Consider the following 19344-nt stretch of genomic DNA (forward strand, 5'->3'; position numbering starts at 1 on the left):
GAAGAGGGTTTTGTATATTGTAAGATCAGTAAATTTTATTCTATATTTTCATTACAAGAACTATGTGTGCTCACTCACTCAGTTGTGTTTGACTGCAACTCCATGGACTATGACCCACCAGGTTCCTCTGTCCATGGGATTTCCCAGGCAAGAATAATGGAGTAAGTTGCCATTTCCTTCTCCAGTTCTTCACATGAACTATAAATCCTATTTTTTAAAAAAAGGCTTACAAACTCAGTACTAATGTCTATGAGTGCTGATTTTCAAGTAAACAGAATGTATTTTCCTGGAAAATTCTAAAGCCAGCCAAATAATTCTTATACTCTGTGGGAAAGACTGAGTTTGAAGTTTTAGAAATATGTTTGAGAAATCAAAGTTGTCTCCAACTATATGTCTCATAGGTTCTCAAGGAAAAGTCTATTTGTTAATTATAACCATGAAACTCTGAACTGTTCTCTGAAAACCCAAGCTCCTGAAGGTTAGTTTAATATATCTACAGTTAGTTACTTGGAATTATTATAATCTTTTTTTTTTTAAAGGTTAAAAAAAAATCTCTTTCTTCTTGCTATAGAAATCTTCTAAAAATCCTGAAAGAAACCAAAGTCTTTGGATATCTATGAATTTTCCTAAAAAATTAAAAAGGATAATTCTTCTGCATCTGGGTAAGGACATGCAAGTGTGAGACATAAGTTACTAAAGAAAGGGGACTTGAGGTGAAAGCCTCTTAAATGCCACAATAAAGCAACTGTACACTTAAATTTCTAGTTTTCCATAGACACATTTCCTATGGGGGGAAAAAAAGGTACTAACAAAAGCCATGGAAAAACCTGGAGAATAATAAATGACTAAGCGGTCTAAACCATATCAAATATTTTTATATCTATGAATTATCATGATACTAAAAAAAATAAATAAATTAGTCATCAGTCAAAGATGCCAGGGACCCAACTCAATATTTTGAAAACTGGTAAATAAAGGGAATGAATCAAACATTTATCTTGCTTTTTTCTATAACTGTACCGCTGGGGAGCCAAATAGCAGAAAAGGAGATTTTCTTTTTATAGTAGTACTCAAGCAAATCAATATGAGAAAAAGTAACAGAATTAAAATTACAGGGGTGATGCATTTGAGGACGGTTGTTATCAACATAAACAGAGAGCAAACTAGACATTACATGCCCCCCAACGAAAGAACACATCACCATCTATGAAGCCTTCTTCAAAAACAGATAAACATGAATCTAATCAGGCCTCTATATCCAACTGCCAACTTGTGGGAATACAGAAGAAAGAGGAATATATTAAACTATGTTGCTGGGAATGCAATCAGCAAAAGCTAGGCTATGAAAAGTCCTACATAACAAACATCCTGATTTTCAATAAATAAATTCCAGGGAGTCAAAGGGAGGGAGAGGAGGAGAGAGATGACTATTTGAAACTAATAGACTATTTGAAACTTAAGTGGATCCTAATTCAAATAAATTTTAAAAATTAAAACTTTCATTAGACAACTAGAAATTTGAACACTACCTGCATAGTTGGTGATATTAATGATAATGGTACTTTTACCATGTTTTTTAAAGAGTCATTATCTTTACAGACATATATTGAAATATGTGTGATGATATGATGTCTGGGATCTCTTCAAAATAATGTAAGATGGTGACTGGGAATGTGGGTCAGACAGGACTGGCCAGGGGCAAAGTGATGTATACGCAGGGTTCTTAACAATATTTTGTCTACTTTTATATGTTCCAAATTGTTCACTTAGAAAGGAATGGAGAGACGAAATGGAGAAAAAGGTAAGTAACTTTTACTGGGGTCTAAATTTTGTGTCATTATCATCATCCCAGTGTATCATGAGGTGTTCAACTACCTTCTGGCTGATATTTCACAATATTTTTTGGTTCTAATCTATTTCCCTACTCCTTCCTACAAAAGCATCCTTTATTATGGCCAAACTTCTCTAACTCAGGTTTTCCAAACGACACTGGGCTCACTCCTTGGTCTTTGTCTCTCATCATGACTTTGGGGGTCAACCTAACATCTCGATTCCTGGGTTGGGAAGATCCGCTGGAGAAGGGATAGACTACCCACTGCAGTATTCTTGGGCTTCCCTTGTGGCTCTGCTGGTAAAGAATCCATCTGCAATGTGGGAGACCTGGGTTCGATCCCTGCATTGCAAAGATCCCCTGGAGAAGGGAAAGGTTACCCACTCCAGTATTCTGGCCTGGAGAATTTCATGGACTGTACAGTCCATGGGGTCGCCAAGAATCGGACGCGGCTGAGCGACTTTCACTTTCACTACCATTATCATAAGAAACACAGACTTGAAGTTCAGGCTGACCTGATACTGAATCCCATAACCTACAGACACTTCTACTACCAGCCTCCCTCTTTTCCCTCCGCCCTGTATCCCCCATAAGCCTATGAAACTTTGGTCTACTTATTCTGTCAGCATTAATTTTGGCATCTGTCAAATGGATGATGAAAATTTCAGTACTGTGGTGAAGGTTAAGTGAAATCATATTAGGTAAAACGTCTGCCCAGTGGGTGGCACTTAATGCTCATACAATAAATAATAGTTCCTTTTCCTTTTCTTCTAAGAGTGACTCTTCCTCTTCTTAAGACAATCCTACCCACCCTTCAGGAAAATTCAACTTGCACCTCCTCTGAGATCCTGGAGAATTTATTTCTAGGCAATCATAAAGCAGGAGGAACAGTACAGTGGTTAAGGGCACCAGACCTGGCTCTAGCAATCAAAAGCTGAGTGACCCTACGCAATTTAATTACCTCTCTAAAGTCTTAGTTCACTCATCTATAAGACAGAAATAATAAGGGCATGTACCTACTGGGGATATTGTGAGAATTAAGTTAAATAATCCAGGCAAAGTGCTTAGTGCAGCAATCAGTAAAAATTGGCAAGGAGGAAAAAAGAGAAAATCAAGTCTGAGATTATACTCCAGTGAAATTCTGAGTTTGACTTGCCTCTCCAACTAAACTAAAAGTATCTTTAGTGCAAAGACATTAATTTACACTTCTTTGCATTTTCTAATGCACTTTACATGTAGAAGACCTTTAAAAAATTACTTGTCAACAGAGAAAGAGAGAATCTGAGCGTATGTATAATACCGTACTCAGATTTCTATAATCCTTTGTGGTATGTGCTACAAAGCATAACTGTCACGTAACAATTAAGACAGAAAAACATCACCTGTATCTAAGTACAGCCCCACCCTCTGTTTCCAGGTGCCCTCCCACTTTGTCTTTCTTTCCATTAAGGAGTGCCTGTTTTGTTTCCCTCACCCACATCCTGATTTTTTTCTATTTCCTTTGCTGACTGACTAAACCCAGTTGCTCCCACAGTGTCTGCTGGGTTAGGTTTAGAGAAACAGATCACTAAGAATAATCAGAACTAAATTTTTCCTTTCCTGTTCCAAACAACTTTAAAAAATTCAACTGCTTCTGCTTTTATTTCATGGAGAGGCAGAGAAAAAAAATTTTTTTAAGGCAACAGGGCAGAGAAAAGGCATTAAATTTATCAGCAACTGTGGAACTATAACTAAAGGTGTATGTGAGTGACCAATGAAGGGGCAAAGGGAATGTTATCACCAACCAGTGGTTCAGCTTAAAAAGAGAACAGGAGAACATTTCTCTAATAACACTGTCCTACAATCACTGCATCAAACCCACTGCATCAAGTTGTGGTTGCCCCTCACAACTTCATGGCAAAGACTTTTTAAAAATTTTGCTATTTTTCACAGCTGTGTGTGTGTGCTCTGTCGCTCAGTCATGTTTGACTCTTTATGACCGCATGGACTTGTAGCCCACCAAGCTCCTCTGTCCATGGGATTCTTTTTGGCAAGATTACTGGAGTGGGTTGCCATTTCCTCCTCCAAGGGGATCTTCCTGACCCAGCAATTGAACCTGCATCTCCTACATTGGCAGGAGGATTCTTTACCACTATGTCACTGATCCTCTATCATACTGTAATTATAGAACCTCTCATTTACTGAGTACTATTAGGACCAGACTTTTGGCTAACCACTTTATACCAACCAGACATGGGAGGAAACTGAGGCTTACAGAAGTTAAGAAACTGGCCTACTCTTGGCTGGTCAGTGGTAGAACAATGATTCAACCTCAGCACAGCTCGCCATCAGAGTACAAGCTTTACATCACAGAGGAATCTGCTACTGGGAGGTGAGATTCCTGGCTGAAGTCTGAGGCTAGAGAGATCACATAGGGAGTTAATGAGACACATGTGTGGAGACAGATTTAGCACATAACTACAAAAATGGCTTTCAAATAAAGGAACTGACTCTAAATAGCCTTTGTCTATTTCTCTTTCTCTAATGAACTGCTTTTATCTTTCACTTACTTACAGAAGTTTTTATCTTTTACTTACTTACTTACAGACGTTCTTATCTGCTATACTGCTTTGCAAACATTTTCACTTTGTCTTTTTTGTGTCTGTACTGAACAGAAATTTTAAGTTTTAATGTAATCAAATTTATATTTAAATATATGCTTTACCATTAAAAATATGGTTTGTGATATGTATGCTTGAGAACACTTTTCCTAGCTTAATATTTTTTAAAAAATATTTTCTTCTAAAAGTTATATAAAGTTTTTTTCTATAATTAGGTCCAATCAACCTAGAACTTATTTTTGTGCATGGTGTGAGAGGAGATCTAATTTTATTCATCTCTACCAGTCATTGAAAGGTCCACCCTTTCCTTACTCATTTGTCATGTGCCTCTGTCTTATGTCTAAGTTTCCAAACATTTGTGGATATGCTTCTAGGGTTCATAACCTGTTCTACTGTTATCTTCAGGTACTTTTGCATCAATTTCACTGCTTTAACAACTAAAGTCTTGCTACCTGGTAGAAGTAGTGTCTTCTTTGTTGTTCTTCAAAATTATCTTAGTTATTCTTGGCCCTTTACTCTTTCATATTAATTTATAATCAGATTATAAGATTATTAAAAAGAAAAAAACAAAAAAAACCTCATGCTTTCAAATGGCACAATACTGAATTTAGATAAATTCAGGGTGAAATGTATCTTGTAATATTGAGTTTACCCATCCATGAACATGGTTTATCTTCTCATTTACTCAGGCATTCTTTTACATCCATTATATATTTCTTGCTCCTCTGTTAGTGTTATTTTTAAATACCTTATAGCTATTTTTATATTATGAACGAAGTATTTCCTGTAGTATTTTTCTAATTGCTTACTATCGATACAAGAAAAGGGGTCACCCAGGTGGCGCTAGTGGTAAAGAATTTGCCTGCTAATACAGGAAACTCAAGAGACTCAGGTTCAATCTGGAGAAGGCCATGGTAACCCACTCCAGTATTTTTGCCTGGAGAAGCCCATGGACAGAAAAGCCTGGCAGGCTACAGTCCAAGGGGTCATAAAAGAGTCAGACACAACTGAAGCAACTGAGCACACACGCAAAATACAAGAATGCAATTTTAGCGCTTCTCTTCTTTTGACAACAGTGGTGAATTATCTTATTTTTGATGATTAATCTGAAGATCTTGAATTTTTTATGCAATCATATCATATGGAAGCAAGAAGTTTTCTCTTTCTTCCTTTCAACCTCTTACTTATCACTTGTTTTTTCCCTTGACTTCCTGTAATGACTGGCACCTATAGCAGAGCTGAACAAAAAAAGTGATTAGAAGGTATTCTTTGTTTTTGTCTTTCAACAGAAATCTCTTTGAAACTTCAGAATTAATCATGTTTGACATAAGCCTTTATCAACTCAAAAAGAGTTTTTTTGTTGTTTTGTTCATGAATGAGTGCTTTTTTGTTGCTTTGTTCATGAAGGTGTTTTAACAAATGCTTTTCTTGAGTCTAATGAAATGACTGCCTATCACTTTGAATTACTTAAACTGTGGAACCCACTCGATTGTGAGGAAATAAATTTAACGTATTGAAAGATCTAAATTAAAAATATATATATATATAACAGAGGGTACCAGACTACACCTGAAAATATAAGATAGGTAATGTTTGGTAAAACTTTTGTTCCAGTGGCTTACATGTGCCGTGAATAAAATGTACTGTGGGTTGTACAAAGAAAAGTTTGAAAGCCACTGACCACTTTTTCAGTACATGAAAAAGTACTGTTAAGGACAAGCATTTTATTGTAAGGTTTTCTTAAAACCACACAATGCTTGATCTTTGCTCATTTAAAAACACCTAGCTTTAAAGTATTATTAATATTAAAATAAACCACATTTCCTAGATGGACAAAATGGGCCACATTCATAGAATCATCTGAAGTTACTAAAAAATAATAATAAAAGTAACTTTAGTATGATTTCTGACAAGGTTTGTTCTGCAAGAATAACTTTAAGTAAGGGTATTTATTACAGCTTTTATCACATTTTCAAACTTGTCTGTGACCTTAACAATGGACAGAACCTCTACTCCAAAAAAGCTCAACATTAGTTTATATTTCTAAAATCAACAGGTAACTTAGTGTTTGCATTCCTTACATCACACTTTCTGTACTTTTGTACCAAGTCTGGCTAACTCACCTCTCAGCTGTTTATATTACTTCATACTTTGTTGACTAACTGCCTAGCCTTGTCAGAGGTTATGAAAACAAATATGCTCCTAAATTCCACCTCTACATAATTGACCATTCAATGTTTTTCTTCACTTATCACTCCTGATACCTTAAGATATCTTACGATTGTTTTGTGTTTGTGACCAGAGGCAATACTGCTCACCTTATTCACTGGATTTATTTCTGGAAGATCTGTGGCTGCTTCCTGATTATGCTGACTGTGATTTATCACCAGTGAGACCATTTTAAAGGAGGCAACTCCCAAAAAAGAGTTCTAACACGTTCTGACAATAGCAGCACTGTTGGTGGAAGCACCTAACCTGCCAAAGGGACTATTTAAAGGACAACAGTCACTGGACGTAGTGATTTTGAAATTTGGTTTTTAAATTCATATTCCCTCGATATACCATGTATGCTCATGTCCTCTATAAAAGCCACTTTTCAGAAAATTAATCATTACATAGACATTTTAAGGACCACAATATTCACCTTAGCAAAGATACAAGGTGCCAAGTGTTACAAGTCTAAAGAATACAGTATCGCTGCTTCTAATTGGAGTTTTTATAGACTCCTATTTTGCTATGCTAATTCCCTGGTTGCTGCTGGATATATTGGAATGGTATTCAAACTGAAAGAAGGCTGGCTTCATAGTCTTTTTCAAAAGTCCCCAAAATAAACTTATAAGCATAAATTTAAGTACACTAAACAATCTATTTTTTTAATGCTATTTTATAATCCCCAAAGCAGTGTTTTAAAAATCATAGCAACCTTTCACAATGATTACATCTGGTAAAGTGGGAATGGCAACAGTCAATAAAGAAAAGGGCAACTTTTTGTTTTTGCTTTTTTAAAACATACTTTTGTATTATTTAAATATTTTAGCTGTACTTTTTAATGAAAAACTGAATAAAGAAAAAGGGTACAATTACAAAATCAGGTATCTTCAAATTTATTTTATGCTACTCCCTGTCATCCCATCTCTAATCTTCTACTAGGATGTTGCAGCACTTTGACAGCAGGGACCTTGTATATCTTCTACAGTCAGGCCTGGAGCAGACGCCATGCATTTACCTATCTATAGACAGTAGAGGCGGAGGCAATGGGAGTAGGGGATTCAATAACCCTTGAAGTAGACATCTTATTTATTCAGAATAAAGAGCTCTATTATCTCCTCTCCTTGAAATGCTGGTTAATATCTACTCACAACTCTTAACTGCTCTGCTCCTGAAATAGCTAGACTCCTGTTTGTATGGGATGGCCAGAGGTACCCTCTAGAGGGCTAAATAACTGGTTAGGCCACTGTTATTACAATTTTGAGAATATCATTTCATATATTACATTCAAAGTCCAATGCCAGAATCCTTCTGTTGTGCACCTTAAAATTACATAATATTGTACACTGACTACACTTCAATTAAAAAAAAACATCCAATGCCAAGAGCTCAACTCTTATTGACATCTTTTTTTTTGAACTACTAGCCAAAATGTTACTCATCTGTTAAAAGAATGATTACCACTTCATTCTTACTATTTCTAAAATCTAAATTTAATTTTATATCTTGTTATCCAATAAACTTGTTTCATATTTTGTTACTCTTCCTTATCATTAACCTGTCACCTTCTGCACAAAGCTCAAATACCTAAGCTTTAACCCTTTTTTTAGGTCAAATATAGGTGTTTCCCCAAAGACCTACCAAACAACATACATATAGGGGTATGGTTTAAGAAATATCAGGGCAGGACTTCCCTAGTGGCCCAGGGGCTAACAATCTGCCTTGCAATGCAGGGGACGCAGGTTTGACCCTGGTCAGGGAACCAAGACCCCACGTGCCACAGAGCAACAAAGTCTCTGTGCTTCAGAGTCGACTCACCACAACTAAAGTCTGTTTGCTGCAACAAAAGATCCTCATGCATGATGCAACTAAGACCCGACACAAGCAAATAAACAATTATTAAAAAAAAAAAACAAAAGAAAGACCAGGGAGGAACAATGATATAACAACCACTTATCAGCTCCAAACTCTAAGGAGTTCTGCAATCTTCTATCCTAAACTGTAAAATACAATACTGGGCAAAGAGGCCATGGTTTAAATGAGGTTAAGGAGAACTAATGCATTAAAGCCGCTGCTGACAAACCTGTTCCAAATTTACTGAAGGGATGTTTGGGATTCCCTGTAGCTTTTTCCAGCTGAAAGAGTCTCCAGGCATCGTTCATCACATTCTTCTCATGTTCTGAATCAACTGCATTCACCTCTCTGTCTTTGCAGCTCTCATCAAACAAGGGGCACAGGAAAAACTGTGCAAATCTAAGGGTGTGAAACATAATTAACAATTTGAAAGTTGTTATTTTAAGAGTGGCCTCAGAAAAATGTTTTAAAAAAATGTTTGAAACTTAGGAAATAGGAATTCTACAGAATCAGAGAAAACTAAAACTGCTACAAAGAGAAAAGGAACATAAGTTCTAAGTAATATAAGAAAAAAATAATATTATACATATGTAAATTCAGAGAACTCTACCCCAGATATGTCACCTAATTAGTGAAAATATAAAAAGATTAACCTCTGATTTTGACAATTCCCATGTGTTGTTACCGTATCACCTAGCAATTCACCAGTTGGGTATCCTAAAATTCAACTCAATTGATATCATGAGATCTCACAGGTCCTACAAGACTCATCCCTCCCTCTCACCCCTTCCTCTCTGTCCCCAACTTCAAACACCAACCACAGGTCCAGGTTGTCACCTGGGCTTCTGACCAACCGCTACAGATCACAGATCAGAGGCTCCCACAACCACCTCCTTGGGTGCAATTAATATTCCAGATCAGCTACAGGACTCAGAGAAACATTTTACTTACTAGATGACTGAATTTATTATAAAAGGATATGATTCAAGAACAGCTAGATGAAAGAGATGCGTAAAGCAAAGTATGTGGGAAGGGTACAGAGCTTCTATGCCCTCTGGGTAGGCCACTCTCCCCACATCTTCACTTGTTCACCAATCTGTAGGCTCTCCAAACTTCAAAAGAATTGAGTAAATCACTGGGCATTGGTGTCTGAAATCAATCTCCAGCTTGTGGACTGAAAGTTCCAACCTTCTAAATACAGGGCTGGTTCCCCTGGCAACCAACACTTAGCCTCAAATTATCAAGGGACTTTCCTAAAGTCACTTCATTAAAGTAACAAAATGCAACTTTATGGCTCTCAACACTAAGGAAATTCCAAGAGTTTCAGGAGCTATGGTCTAGGATAAGGGACAAAGGCCAAATATATATTTCCTAATATAAATCACAATACAACAATAAAAAGTCAGGGCAGACTTGCAAAACAGTGGGGCAGATTTATAAGACAACAGCAATCTAATCTATCTATTTAAGATTTGCAATTTGGGATGTTTATAAAAATCTCTGTTGTACATGGCTAATTCTCCAAGAAAGGAAAACGCTGCTGATAGTTCTCAGGCAATAAATATTAAATTTAGTTTTAAGTGCAATTTCACTAAGACTCAGGCATTTTAGGACAAACTAAGTGACCTATTTAAAAGGCTCTATTTGAATATTTTTCCTTCTTAAGAACTTTATAATTAGTGAAAAAAATAATAGTATAAAAAACATATGACAGTGGTTTGACTAAGATATAATCATGGACTTTTATAAAATATTAAGAGAATTTTTAAAATGTAAAAGCAGTGGTTTGACAAATAAAATGGCGTGTAACTTTAACATAAGTAACCTATATTTTTCTTGAGGTTGTTCTTTAATAGTACTACCAAAGCTGAACTAAGATTCCTTTAGTTAATAAATTAACTCTTTTACACCAGGTTGCAATTTAAATCATGATTTCATATAGTAATTCTTAAATTTAGACCCCATCTTATAAAAAAAAAACATCCAGAATTCAGATAAAGCTGAGAGCAGAGACTGTCTGAACGGGACTGCTATTCAGTGGGCCCAGAGACTCCTGGGTTTACAAACGTCTCAGCAATTGCACCTCACAGGGCAGCCATCAAAGACACTGTTCCCATTACTTGGTATTATTTTAAGTACACAGTGAATACAGTCCTGTGCTAAGTACTGTACACATACCAGCCCGAAGGGAAACTCTATCTGGAGCCTATAATTAATGATATACGGAAACAGATAATTCTGGACATATAACCACTTTCACCTACCTCAATACACCCAGGCTGGGAAAAGTACCTAATAGCTACATACCATAGCTGGACAAAGCCACATAAAGGGTCATAATTCTGACACAGTATAATCAGTACTTTTAAAAGATGCCCTATACAAGTTGCTTTTTTTTTTTTCACTCTGATCCAAGTAACAGACATCCTCCATCATACAGAGATCTATTATATGAACATCTGCTGAGGCATTTGTAAAGCAGGAAATTAAATTCGGTGTATGATCCCAAGGAACTCATTAATGGAAGTCTTCTGGGGATACATACAAAAGATGATTACATCTCAAAGCTGCTGCCTAAAGACTGAAACATAAGCTAGAGTAAGTAAGAGACTACTCTGACCCAGTCCTGTATCCTAAACCCATGCCTTTGTTCTTCTGTTAATGTTCTTTGTGCTACAGAACAAATTCAAACTATTAGGTTTGGGGGAAAAAATGACTATTAATTTAAATAAGCAATTAAAGCTGAGAATTAAAAACTGTGAAATCAAACTTCATTATAGATCCATCAAAATCACTGCAGAATTACACCTTCTTGGTAACACAGAGAACTATAAAAATTCACCAAGGGAAAAATTACACTTTGAACAAACAATGAATCAAATCACTGATATAATGAAAAATTAGATACTGTTAGCCGCTTAGAAAATTGACCAAGAAATTTAATTAGCCTAATGGAGGCTGCTCCAGAAAATACTTTCACAAAATATCCCCAGGGTTGAAACAGCAGGTCAAAACATTCTGTATCCATTAAATATCCTTGAGGACTGAGGAAATAAAGGAGAACAGAATATTTAAGTTCTTGTATTCTGGAACAGAAATATGTTTGAAAAGATATCCATGACACGAGTACAGTTTATTCTTCATCATATGCCTCATATGCAATACCAGTTAGAATGGGAAAGGCTGGTGAAAATTTTATAGGTCAAAAAAACATTTTGTAGTCCTGAAAGCTGATTTAAAGTCAAGTCATTATTTCTCCTCTACTACAAAGTAAATATATAACATCACTCATTATTTTCTGTTTATAAAACCCAGGGGTCAAAAAGTACTGGTTAAAACAACAACAACAACAACAACAACAAAATACTGGTTAAAATATCTTGTTTAAGCTATAAAGCTGTGAAGACATTTTTGTAAAAATAGTAAGTACTGTTATTAACATGATAATTCAACAAAGTGAGATAATTCACAGGGTATTTTCAGCATTACCTGTCTAGCGCACCTTCTAGGTGTTCATGAGAAACATCAAAATAGTAATTGGTATGCTCTCCACTAGTGAAGGCGTTTGAACTTCCTGCATGCTCACTGAGAAACTGGCTGTATTCATTTTCTTTAGGGTATTTCTTTGTTCCCAAAAATAACATATGTTCACAAAAATGACTTAAGCCAGCAATATTTGGAGGATCTGACAATGAACCTGAAAGAGAAGGGAAAATATATATATAATAAATCACTTGTTTATATGTTGAAAGATACCAAGGACAGATGAATCACAGGTGATTTGGAACTTCTGTTAGCAATGGCAACTCCAACCATAATCACAGAAAGTTAGGTACAAGCTACTCTAAATGGTACAACTTACATTCTAGCCCTAGCTTTTGACATCAGTTTGTTGTCGCTGTTCAGCTGCTCAGTTGTGTCTGACTCTTTGCGACCCTATGGATTACGCATGCCAGGCTCCCCTCTCCCCTTCACTATCTCCTAGAGTTTGCTCAAATTCATGGCCATTGCATCGGTGATGCTATCTAACCATCTTATCCTCTGCTGCCCCCTCCTCCTTTTGCCTTCAATCTTTTCCAGCATCAGGGTCTTTTCTAATGAGCTGGCTCTTTGCATCACGTAACCAAAGTATTGGAGCTTCAGCAACAGTCCTTCCAACAAATATTCAGGGTTGATTTCCTTTAGGATTGATCTCCTTGCTGTCCAAGGGACTCTCACGAGTCTTCTCCAGCACCACAATTCGAAAGCATCAATTCTTCAGCACTCAGGCTTCTTTATGGTCCAACTCTAATATCCATACATGACTACTAGAAAAACCAAAGCTTTGACTATCTGGACTATATGGACCTTTGTCAGCAAAGTGATATCTCTGCTTTTTAATATGCTATCGAGGTTTGTCATTGCTTTCCTATCAAGAAGCAAGTGTCTTTCAATTTCATGGCTGCAGTCACCGTCCACAGTGATTCTGGAGCCCAAGAAATTAAAATCTGTCATCATCAGATTGACATCAGTTACTTGGTGACTTTCAGCACATACTTAGCCTCTCTGGACAGTAGTGCCCTCACACATCACACTGAGAGAAAGAGATGAATTCACTGTTTTTTAAGAGCTAGAAAATTCTAGCTTTTATATTTTATTGAAGGAGACAATATAAGGTGGTGCTAAGAGCGCAAGTTAGCAGGTCTACTAGCTGGGAAACATTGAGCAAAACATTTTGTTTCAGTCACTTTTTGTATATATACTTGACTTAAGAGAGTTGAGCAACTTCAAATTAGATGACAATTTGCAAGGCACACTGAATTGTGCGTGGCAATAATCATCTGTCCAACTTACGATGGTTATTATCTTATTTCCCCAATTCTAAAATGCCATTGAATTAAAAAAAAGTTTTTCAGAGAGGGAAAAAACTAAATGTACATATAGATTAGAAGTAACTCGATTAAAGCAGCATTAAATGTGGAAGAAAAGCACACACAAGAATATAGGAAATATGCTACTCCTAGTGTATCAAGTGTATATGAAAGTAAAGGCAGTGGAACTGTTACCATAAAGGATAGGAATGAATTTCCTTGCTGCTAAGTCACTTTTGCTGGAAACCTAATATGACACTCCTGGTAAAGGTGTGTGTGTGCTTAGTCGCTCAGTAGAGTCCGACTCTTTGTGACCCTGTGGACTGTAGCCCATCAGGCTCTTCTGTCCATGGGGATTCTCCAGACAAGAATACTGAACTGGGTTGCCAAGCCTCCTCCAAGGGGATCTTCCCAGCCTGCGATCAAACCCAGGTCTTCCGCATTGTAGGTGGATTCTTTACCATGTGAGCCACCAAGGAAGCCTGGTAAAGGCAGGGTGATTTAACATAGACAACTGTAGAATACCAACAGCTGTACAGGGCTACTGCACACACATACATCAAACTGGTAACTGCCAGGCTTCCATTGCATAAATATGGAGAGTCCAAATAACTATAAACATGAGGTCAATGAAGCTGAACAAAGCTTAATTCACAATTTTAAATTGTACCTATGTGTACATCAAGTGCTGCTGATGATTTATCTGTTGTTGGATCACTGACAAGAAGTACTTTGATCCCATTGGCCAGCTCAAGTCCGCGGTACTCTCGCTTGTCTTCATGAGACTTGATGATATGATGTCCTATTCTCTTGATTGCTGGATTATTCATTTTGCTGTAAGTCTTTTTTTGGAAACTGAAAAGAAAAAAACTTATTAATTGTTGGATTGTGGTTTCTTTTTGTTTTAATGATCAAGGAGTAACAAGCAAACACATATATTATCAGAGTAAAAAATGTGTACAACGAAGCACACCTGGCATACAATACTAGTGTCAGGTGCACAACAATGATTCGTTACACACTGATCACACAGCAAGTCTAGTCACCGTCTGTCACAAGACGAAGTTCTTAAAATGTTACTGACTACGTTCCACACATTCCCATTGACTTATTTATGACTGGAAATTTATACCTCTTAATCACCTTCACCAATTTTGCCCAACTCCCTCTCCATTCTTTCTGCTAGAAACCAAGGATTTCCCCTCTGCATCTATGAGGCTGTTTTGTTGGTTCACTTGATTTGTTTTTAGATTCCACATATAAATGAAATCATATGGTATCTGTCTTTCTCTGACTTATTTCACTTAGCATAATACACCTGTAGGTCCATCCATGCTGCACACACACACACACACACACACACACACACAGAGGAATACTACTCAGCCATGAAAAATAACGAAACCTTGCCATTTGCCATTCATCCATCAAACACTTAGGTTACTTCCATATCTTAGTTACTAAAATAATGCCACAACGAACATAGGACTGCCAATATTTTTCAAATCAGTGTTCTCACACTCTTTAGATAAATACCCAGAATCTGCTAGACTGCATGGTAGTTCTACTTTTAATTTTTTTGAGACACTTCCATGCTCTTCCTCGTAGTGCATGCTCCAATTTATAGCCCACCAAAGGATTCCCTTTTCTCCACATCTTCACCAACATTTGTTTGTTGTTGTTTTTTGCTCACATTTCTTTGTACCTGTCTTGTGATGATTGGCACTTCTTACATTGATTCATTAGTATTTCTTATTTCATGGTTTCACATCTCAAGATTCAGTTATAAATTCATATTCCAAAAGTTACACTAAGATCCAAATATAAAATGAACAATTCTAGCTTTCAATGCAGAAAAAAAAAGTTCGAATTGCTTTTTTAACTTACAGTAACAATGGTTCTTATTTTCTCTATACAGTACTATACAATGGGCTTCCCAGGTGGTGCTAGTGGTAGAGAACTTGCCTGCCAGTGCAGGAGACATGAGAGACTTGGGTTCCATCCCTGGGTCGGGAAGATCCCCTGGAGAAGGGAATGGCAACCCACTCCAGTATTCTTGCCTGGAGAATCCCATAGACAGAGGAGCCTAGAGGGCTACAGTCTACAGGGTTGCAAAGAGTTGGACATGACCGAAGCAGCTCAGCACGCACACTGTAAAGTACACAAAAGCAAAACCACTTGTAGAGGATACAAGCATGTGACAGTGTAAACCAGACCTGTGAACTAACTTACGTGATTGTATATGCGAATGCACGTTCACATCTTTGAAAGTTGGAAACTTAACTAAATGTTCGTATGTAGGGGACTTACTGTAATGTCTTTTTTTTTGTCTTTTGTAACAGTCTTTGTTTCAAAACCTATTTTGTCTACTGTAAGTTTTGCTAATCCAGCTTTCTTACATTTCTATTTGCATAAAATTTTTCCATCCCTTCACTTTCAGTCTGTGTATATAAATCTGAAGTGAGTCTCTTGCAGGCAGCATATAAATGGGGTCTTTTTTTATATCCACTTAGCCATCCTATGTCTTTTGATTAGAGCATTTAGTTCATTTACATTTAAAGCAATTATTTTTAGCAATATACTTATTGCCATTTTGTTAACTGTTTTCTGGTTGTTTTTGTAATTCTTCTCTGTTCCTTTCTTATTCTCATATTCCTTTCCCTTGTGATTTAATGACTTTCTTTAGGGTTATGTTTGTATTCCTTTCTCTTTATTTTTTGTGTATCTATTATACTATAGGTTTTTGTTTGTGGCTACCATGGGGTTCAGTTCAGTTCAGTCGTAGTATATAACAGATCTGAAAATCTGTCTTGCTAGTCCTTAGGTCATTCTCAAAGATAGTTGTTCCACATGTAGTTGCAGTTTTGGTGTGTCCATGGGAGGAGGTGTGCTCAAGATATACCTACTCTGCCATTTGATCCAGACTCTAGAGGAAACATTTTATAGCCATAGAGTATAATCATTCGTCTCCTCCATCTTAACCATCATTCTTTCAGATAAATGATAAAAGTATTGCTTTTGTTGAGCCGTATTTGTACCTAGAACACATCAATGGGGATTTGTGACAGGATTGGGCCATAAGTTGATTACTGTGCTGACCTAGAAGAGTTTTAAAATACCAGTAACTGCTTTCCAACATACTTCAGGAGTATCTATGAGAGTAAGTGAGGTGATAAATTGAGAAAGTATTATTATTGGGTCAACCAAAACCCTGCTCAAACTTATGATATTCAGAGACAGGGTAGATCTGGAACTCACGGGTCTGATACTCACTTGCTCAGAACCTAGGGAGCAACACTACTGAGGGAAAAACCCTCTGAAGGCCTAATAAAAAGAAGAGACCTGGGTTGTCTTATGAAGGCAGCAAAAGTAAACACACAAAAACAAACAAAAAGCTGGAAGGACCCCAAGAAATTTCTGTAATCTGGTGAAGAGTTGAATGCCACAGTAGGAACAGTTCAGTGATCGTAACAGACATGTTAGATGATTTCTCTTACAAAGAACTTCCCTTTCGCTGCTAGTCCTCTCCTTTCTTCTAGACGAAGGCTGGAGTTACAGTGATGGGAAGGGACCCATCCCTTCTCTGCACCCACAAGTTCGTATGAGTGCAGTGAAGGGGTTTTCCAAATTTGCAATATGTACGTTTTTGAGACTAAGAATAAACACTATTTTTGTCTATGCTGGGGACTGCTTAAGAGACCAAAATTGAGCAGGTCAAAATACAAATCAGATGAAGCAAAAAAATTTTCCAAAACTACAGAGGAAAAAAATGATCCTGTGCTAACATATTTGCTTTTCACCTGGAACACAAAAGAAATGGATCTAACTGCCCCTTAACAACTGACAGACATCCAGATTTAAAGGTAAATCAGGCCTTCCCTGTTTGTCTAGTGGTTAAGGATCCACCTGCTAATGCAAAGGACTTGGGTTCCATCCCTGGTCCGGGAAGATCCCATGTGCCTTGGGGCAGCTAAGCCTGTGTGCCACAACTACTGCGCCCACGTTCTAGAGACTGTGCTCCACAACAAGGGAAGCCCAGCTAGAGAGTGGCCCCCACTCTCTGCAACTAGAGAAATCCTGCTCGTGGCAACAAAGAACCTGTGAGCCACAACATGACCCAGCACAGCCAAAACTAAATTAAAAAAATAAAATTTCTAAAAAAATTATAAAGGTAAAGCAAAGGGGAGATAAACAGGCATGCAACTAATTTTGGATAAAATTTCTTCTTCTTTTTTTTTTTTTTTTTGGCATTAGAAATCTCTGGAGATTAAGGAAGGGAAAATCCAGTTTGCTTTTATCAGAATATCTTTTTCTATGAAATCATCAGTAACTAGTCTTCTGGGTAACAACTGATAAACCAAAGAGGTTCACTCTTATTAAGAATGTCCCCTAACCTATGGTATAGCACAGGGAACTAAGTGCTTTGTAACAACCTATATGGGAAAAGGATCTGAAAAAGAATAGATATATGTATGTGTATAACTGAATCACTGCTGTATACCTGAAACTAACACAACACTGCAAATCAACTATGCTGCTGCTGCTGCTAAGTCACTTCAGTCGTGTCCGACTCTGTGTGACCCCATAGACAGCAGCCCACCAGGCTCCCCCGTCCCTGGGATTCTCCAGAGAAGAACACTGGAGTGGGCTGCCATTTCCTTCTCCAATGCATGAAAGTGAAAAGTGAAAGTGAAGTTGCTCAGTCGTGTCCGACCCTTAGCATGGACTGCAGCCCACCAGGCTCCTTCATCCATGAGATTTTCCATGCAAGAGTACTGGAGTGGGGTGCCATTGCTGTCTCCACAAATCAACTATACTCCAATATAAAAAATGTTTTAAAGTCCCCTAGATCTTCTATTTGGAATTCTGGAGCTCAATACTATACATCATCAGCTCAGTTCAGTTTAGTCACTCAGTCATGTCTGACTCTTTGCAACCCCATGGACTTCAGCACACCAGGCTTTCCTGTCTACCACCAATTCCCAGAGCCTACTCAAACTCATGTCCATCATGTGGTGATGCCATCTACCATCTCATTCTCTGTCGTCCCCTTCTCCTCCCACCTTCAATCTTTCCCAGCATCAGGGTCTTTTTCAATGGGTCAGTTCTTCGTGTGAGGTGGCCAAAGTATTGGAGTTTCAGCTTCAGCATCAATCTTTCCAATGAATATTCAGGACTGATTTCCTTTAGGATTGACAGGTTGGATCTCCTTGCAGTCCAAGGGACTTTCAAGAGTCTTCTCCAACACCACAGTTCAAAAGCATCAATTCTTCGTCACTCAGCTTTCTTTACATTCCAACTCTCACATCCATACATGACTACCAGAAAAACCATAGCTTTGACTAGATGAACCTTTGTTGGCAAAGTAATGTCTCTGCTTTTTCACATGCTGTCTAGGTTGGTCATAGCTTTTGTTCCAAGGAGAAAACGTCTTTTAATTTCATGGCTGCAGTCACCATCTGCAGTGATTTTGTAGCCCCCCAAAATAAAGTCTCTCACTGTTTCCATTGTTTCCCCATCTACTTGCCATGAAGTGATGGGACTCGATGCATGATCTTAGTTTTCTGAATGTTGAGTTTTAAGCCAACTTTTTCACTCTCCTCTTTCACTTTATATATAAAAATATAATACTGATTAATACTCAGCCATTAAAAAGAATACATTTGAATCAATTCTAATGAGGTGGATGAAACTGGAGACTATTATACAGAGTGAAGTAAGCCAGAAAGAAAAACACCAATACAGTATACTAATGCATATAAATGGAATTTAGAAAGAAGGTAACTATAATCCTGTATGCGAGACAGCAAAAGAGACACAGATGTATTGAACAGTCTTTTGGACTCTGTGCGAGAGGGCGAGGGCAGGATGATATGGGAGAATGGCACTGAAATATGTAAATTATCATATGTGAAATGAATCACCAGTCCAGGTTTGATGCATGATACAGGGTGCTCAGGGCTGGTGCACTGGGATGACCCAGAGGGATGGGATGGGGAGG

At 37.4% G+C, this 19344-nt stretch overlaps 1 protein-coding gene across 3 annotated transcripts in view; it reads right to left on the bottom strand.

Moving 5' to 3' along the window:
* Positions 1 to 19344, bottom strand: part of IDE (insulin degrading enzyme) — a 93842-nt gene that overhangs the window by 48548 nt on the left and 25950 nt on the right. For all 3 annotated transcript variants that reach the window (XM_061402810.1, XM_061402809.1, XM_061402811.1), the window contains 3 exons: positions 14014 to 14198; positions 11983 to 12190; positions 8723 to 8892 (listed from right to left, as the gene is read on the bottom strand). In XM_061402810.1, the coding sequence (XP_061258794.1) occupies positions 8723 to 8892; positions 11983 to 12190; positions 14014 to 14198 (563 nt within the window). The remainder of the gene's footprint in view (positions 1 to 8722; positions 8893 to 11982; positions 12191 to 14013; positions 14199 to 19344) is intronic.

Source organism: Bos javanicus, chromosome 26 (assembly GCF_032452875.1).
Source record: "Bos javanicus breed banteng chromosome 26, ARS-OSU_banteng_1.0, whole genome shotgun sequence".
Taxonomy (NCBI): domain Eukaryota; kingdom Metazoa; phylum Chordata; class Mammalia; order Artiodactyla; family Bovidae; genus Bos; species Bos javanicus.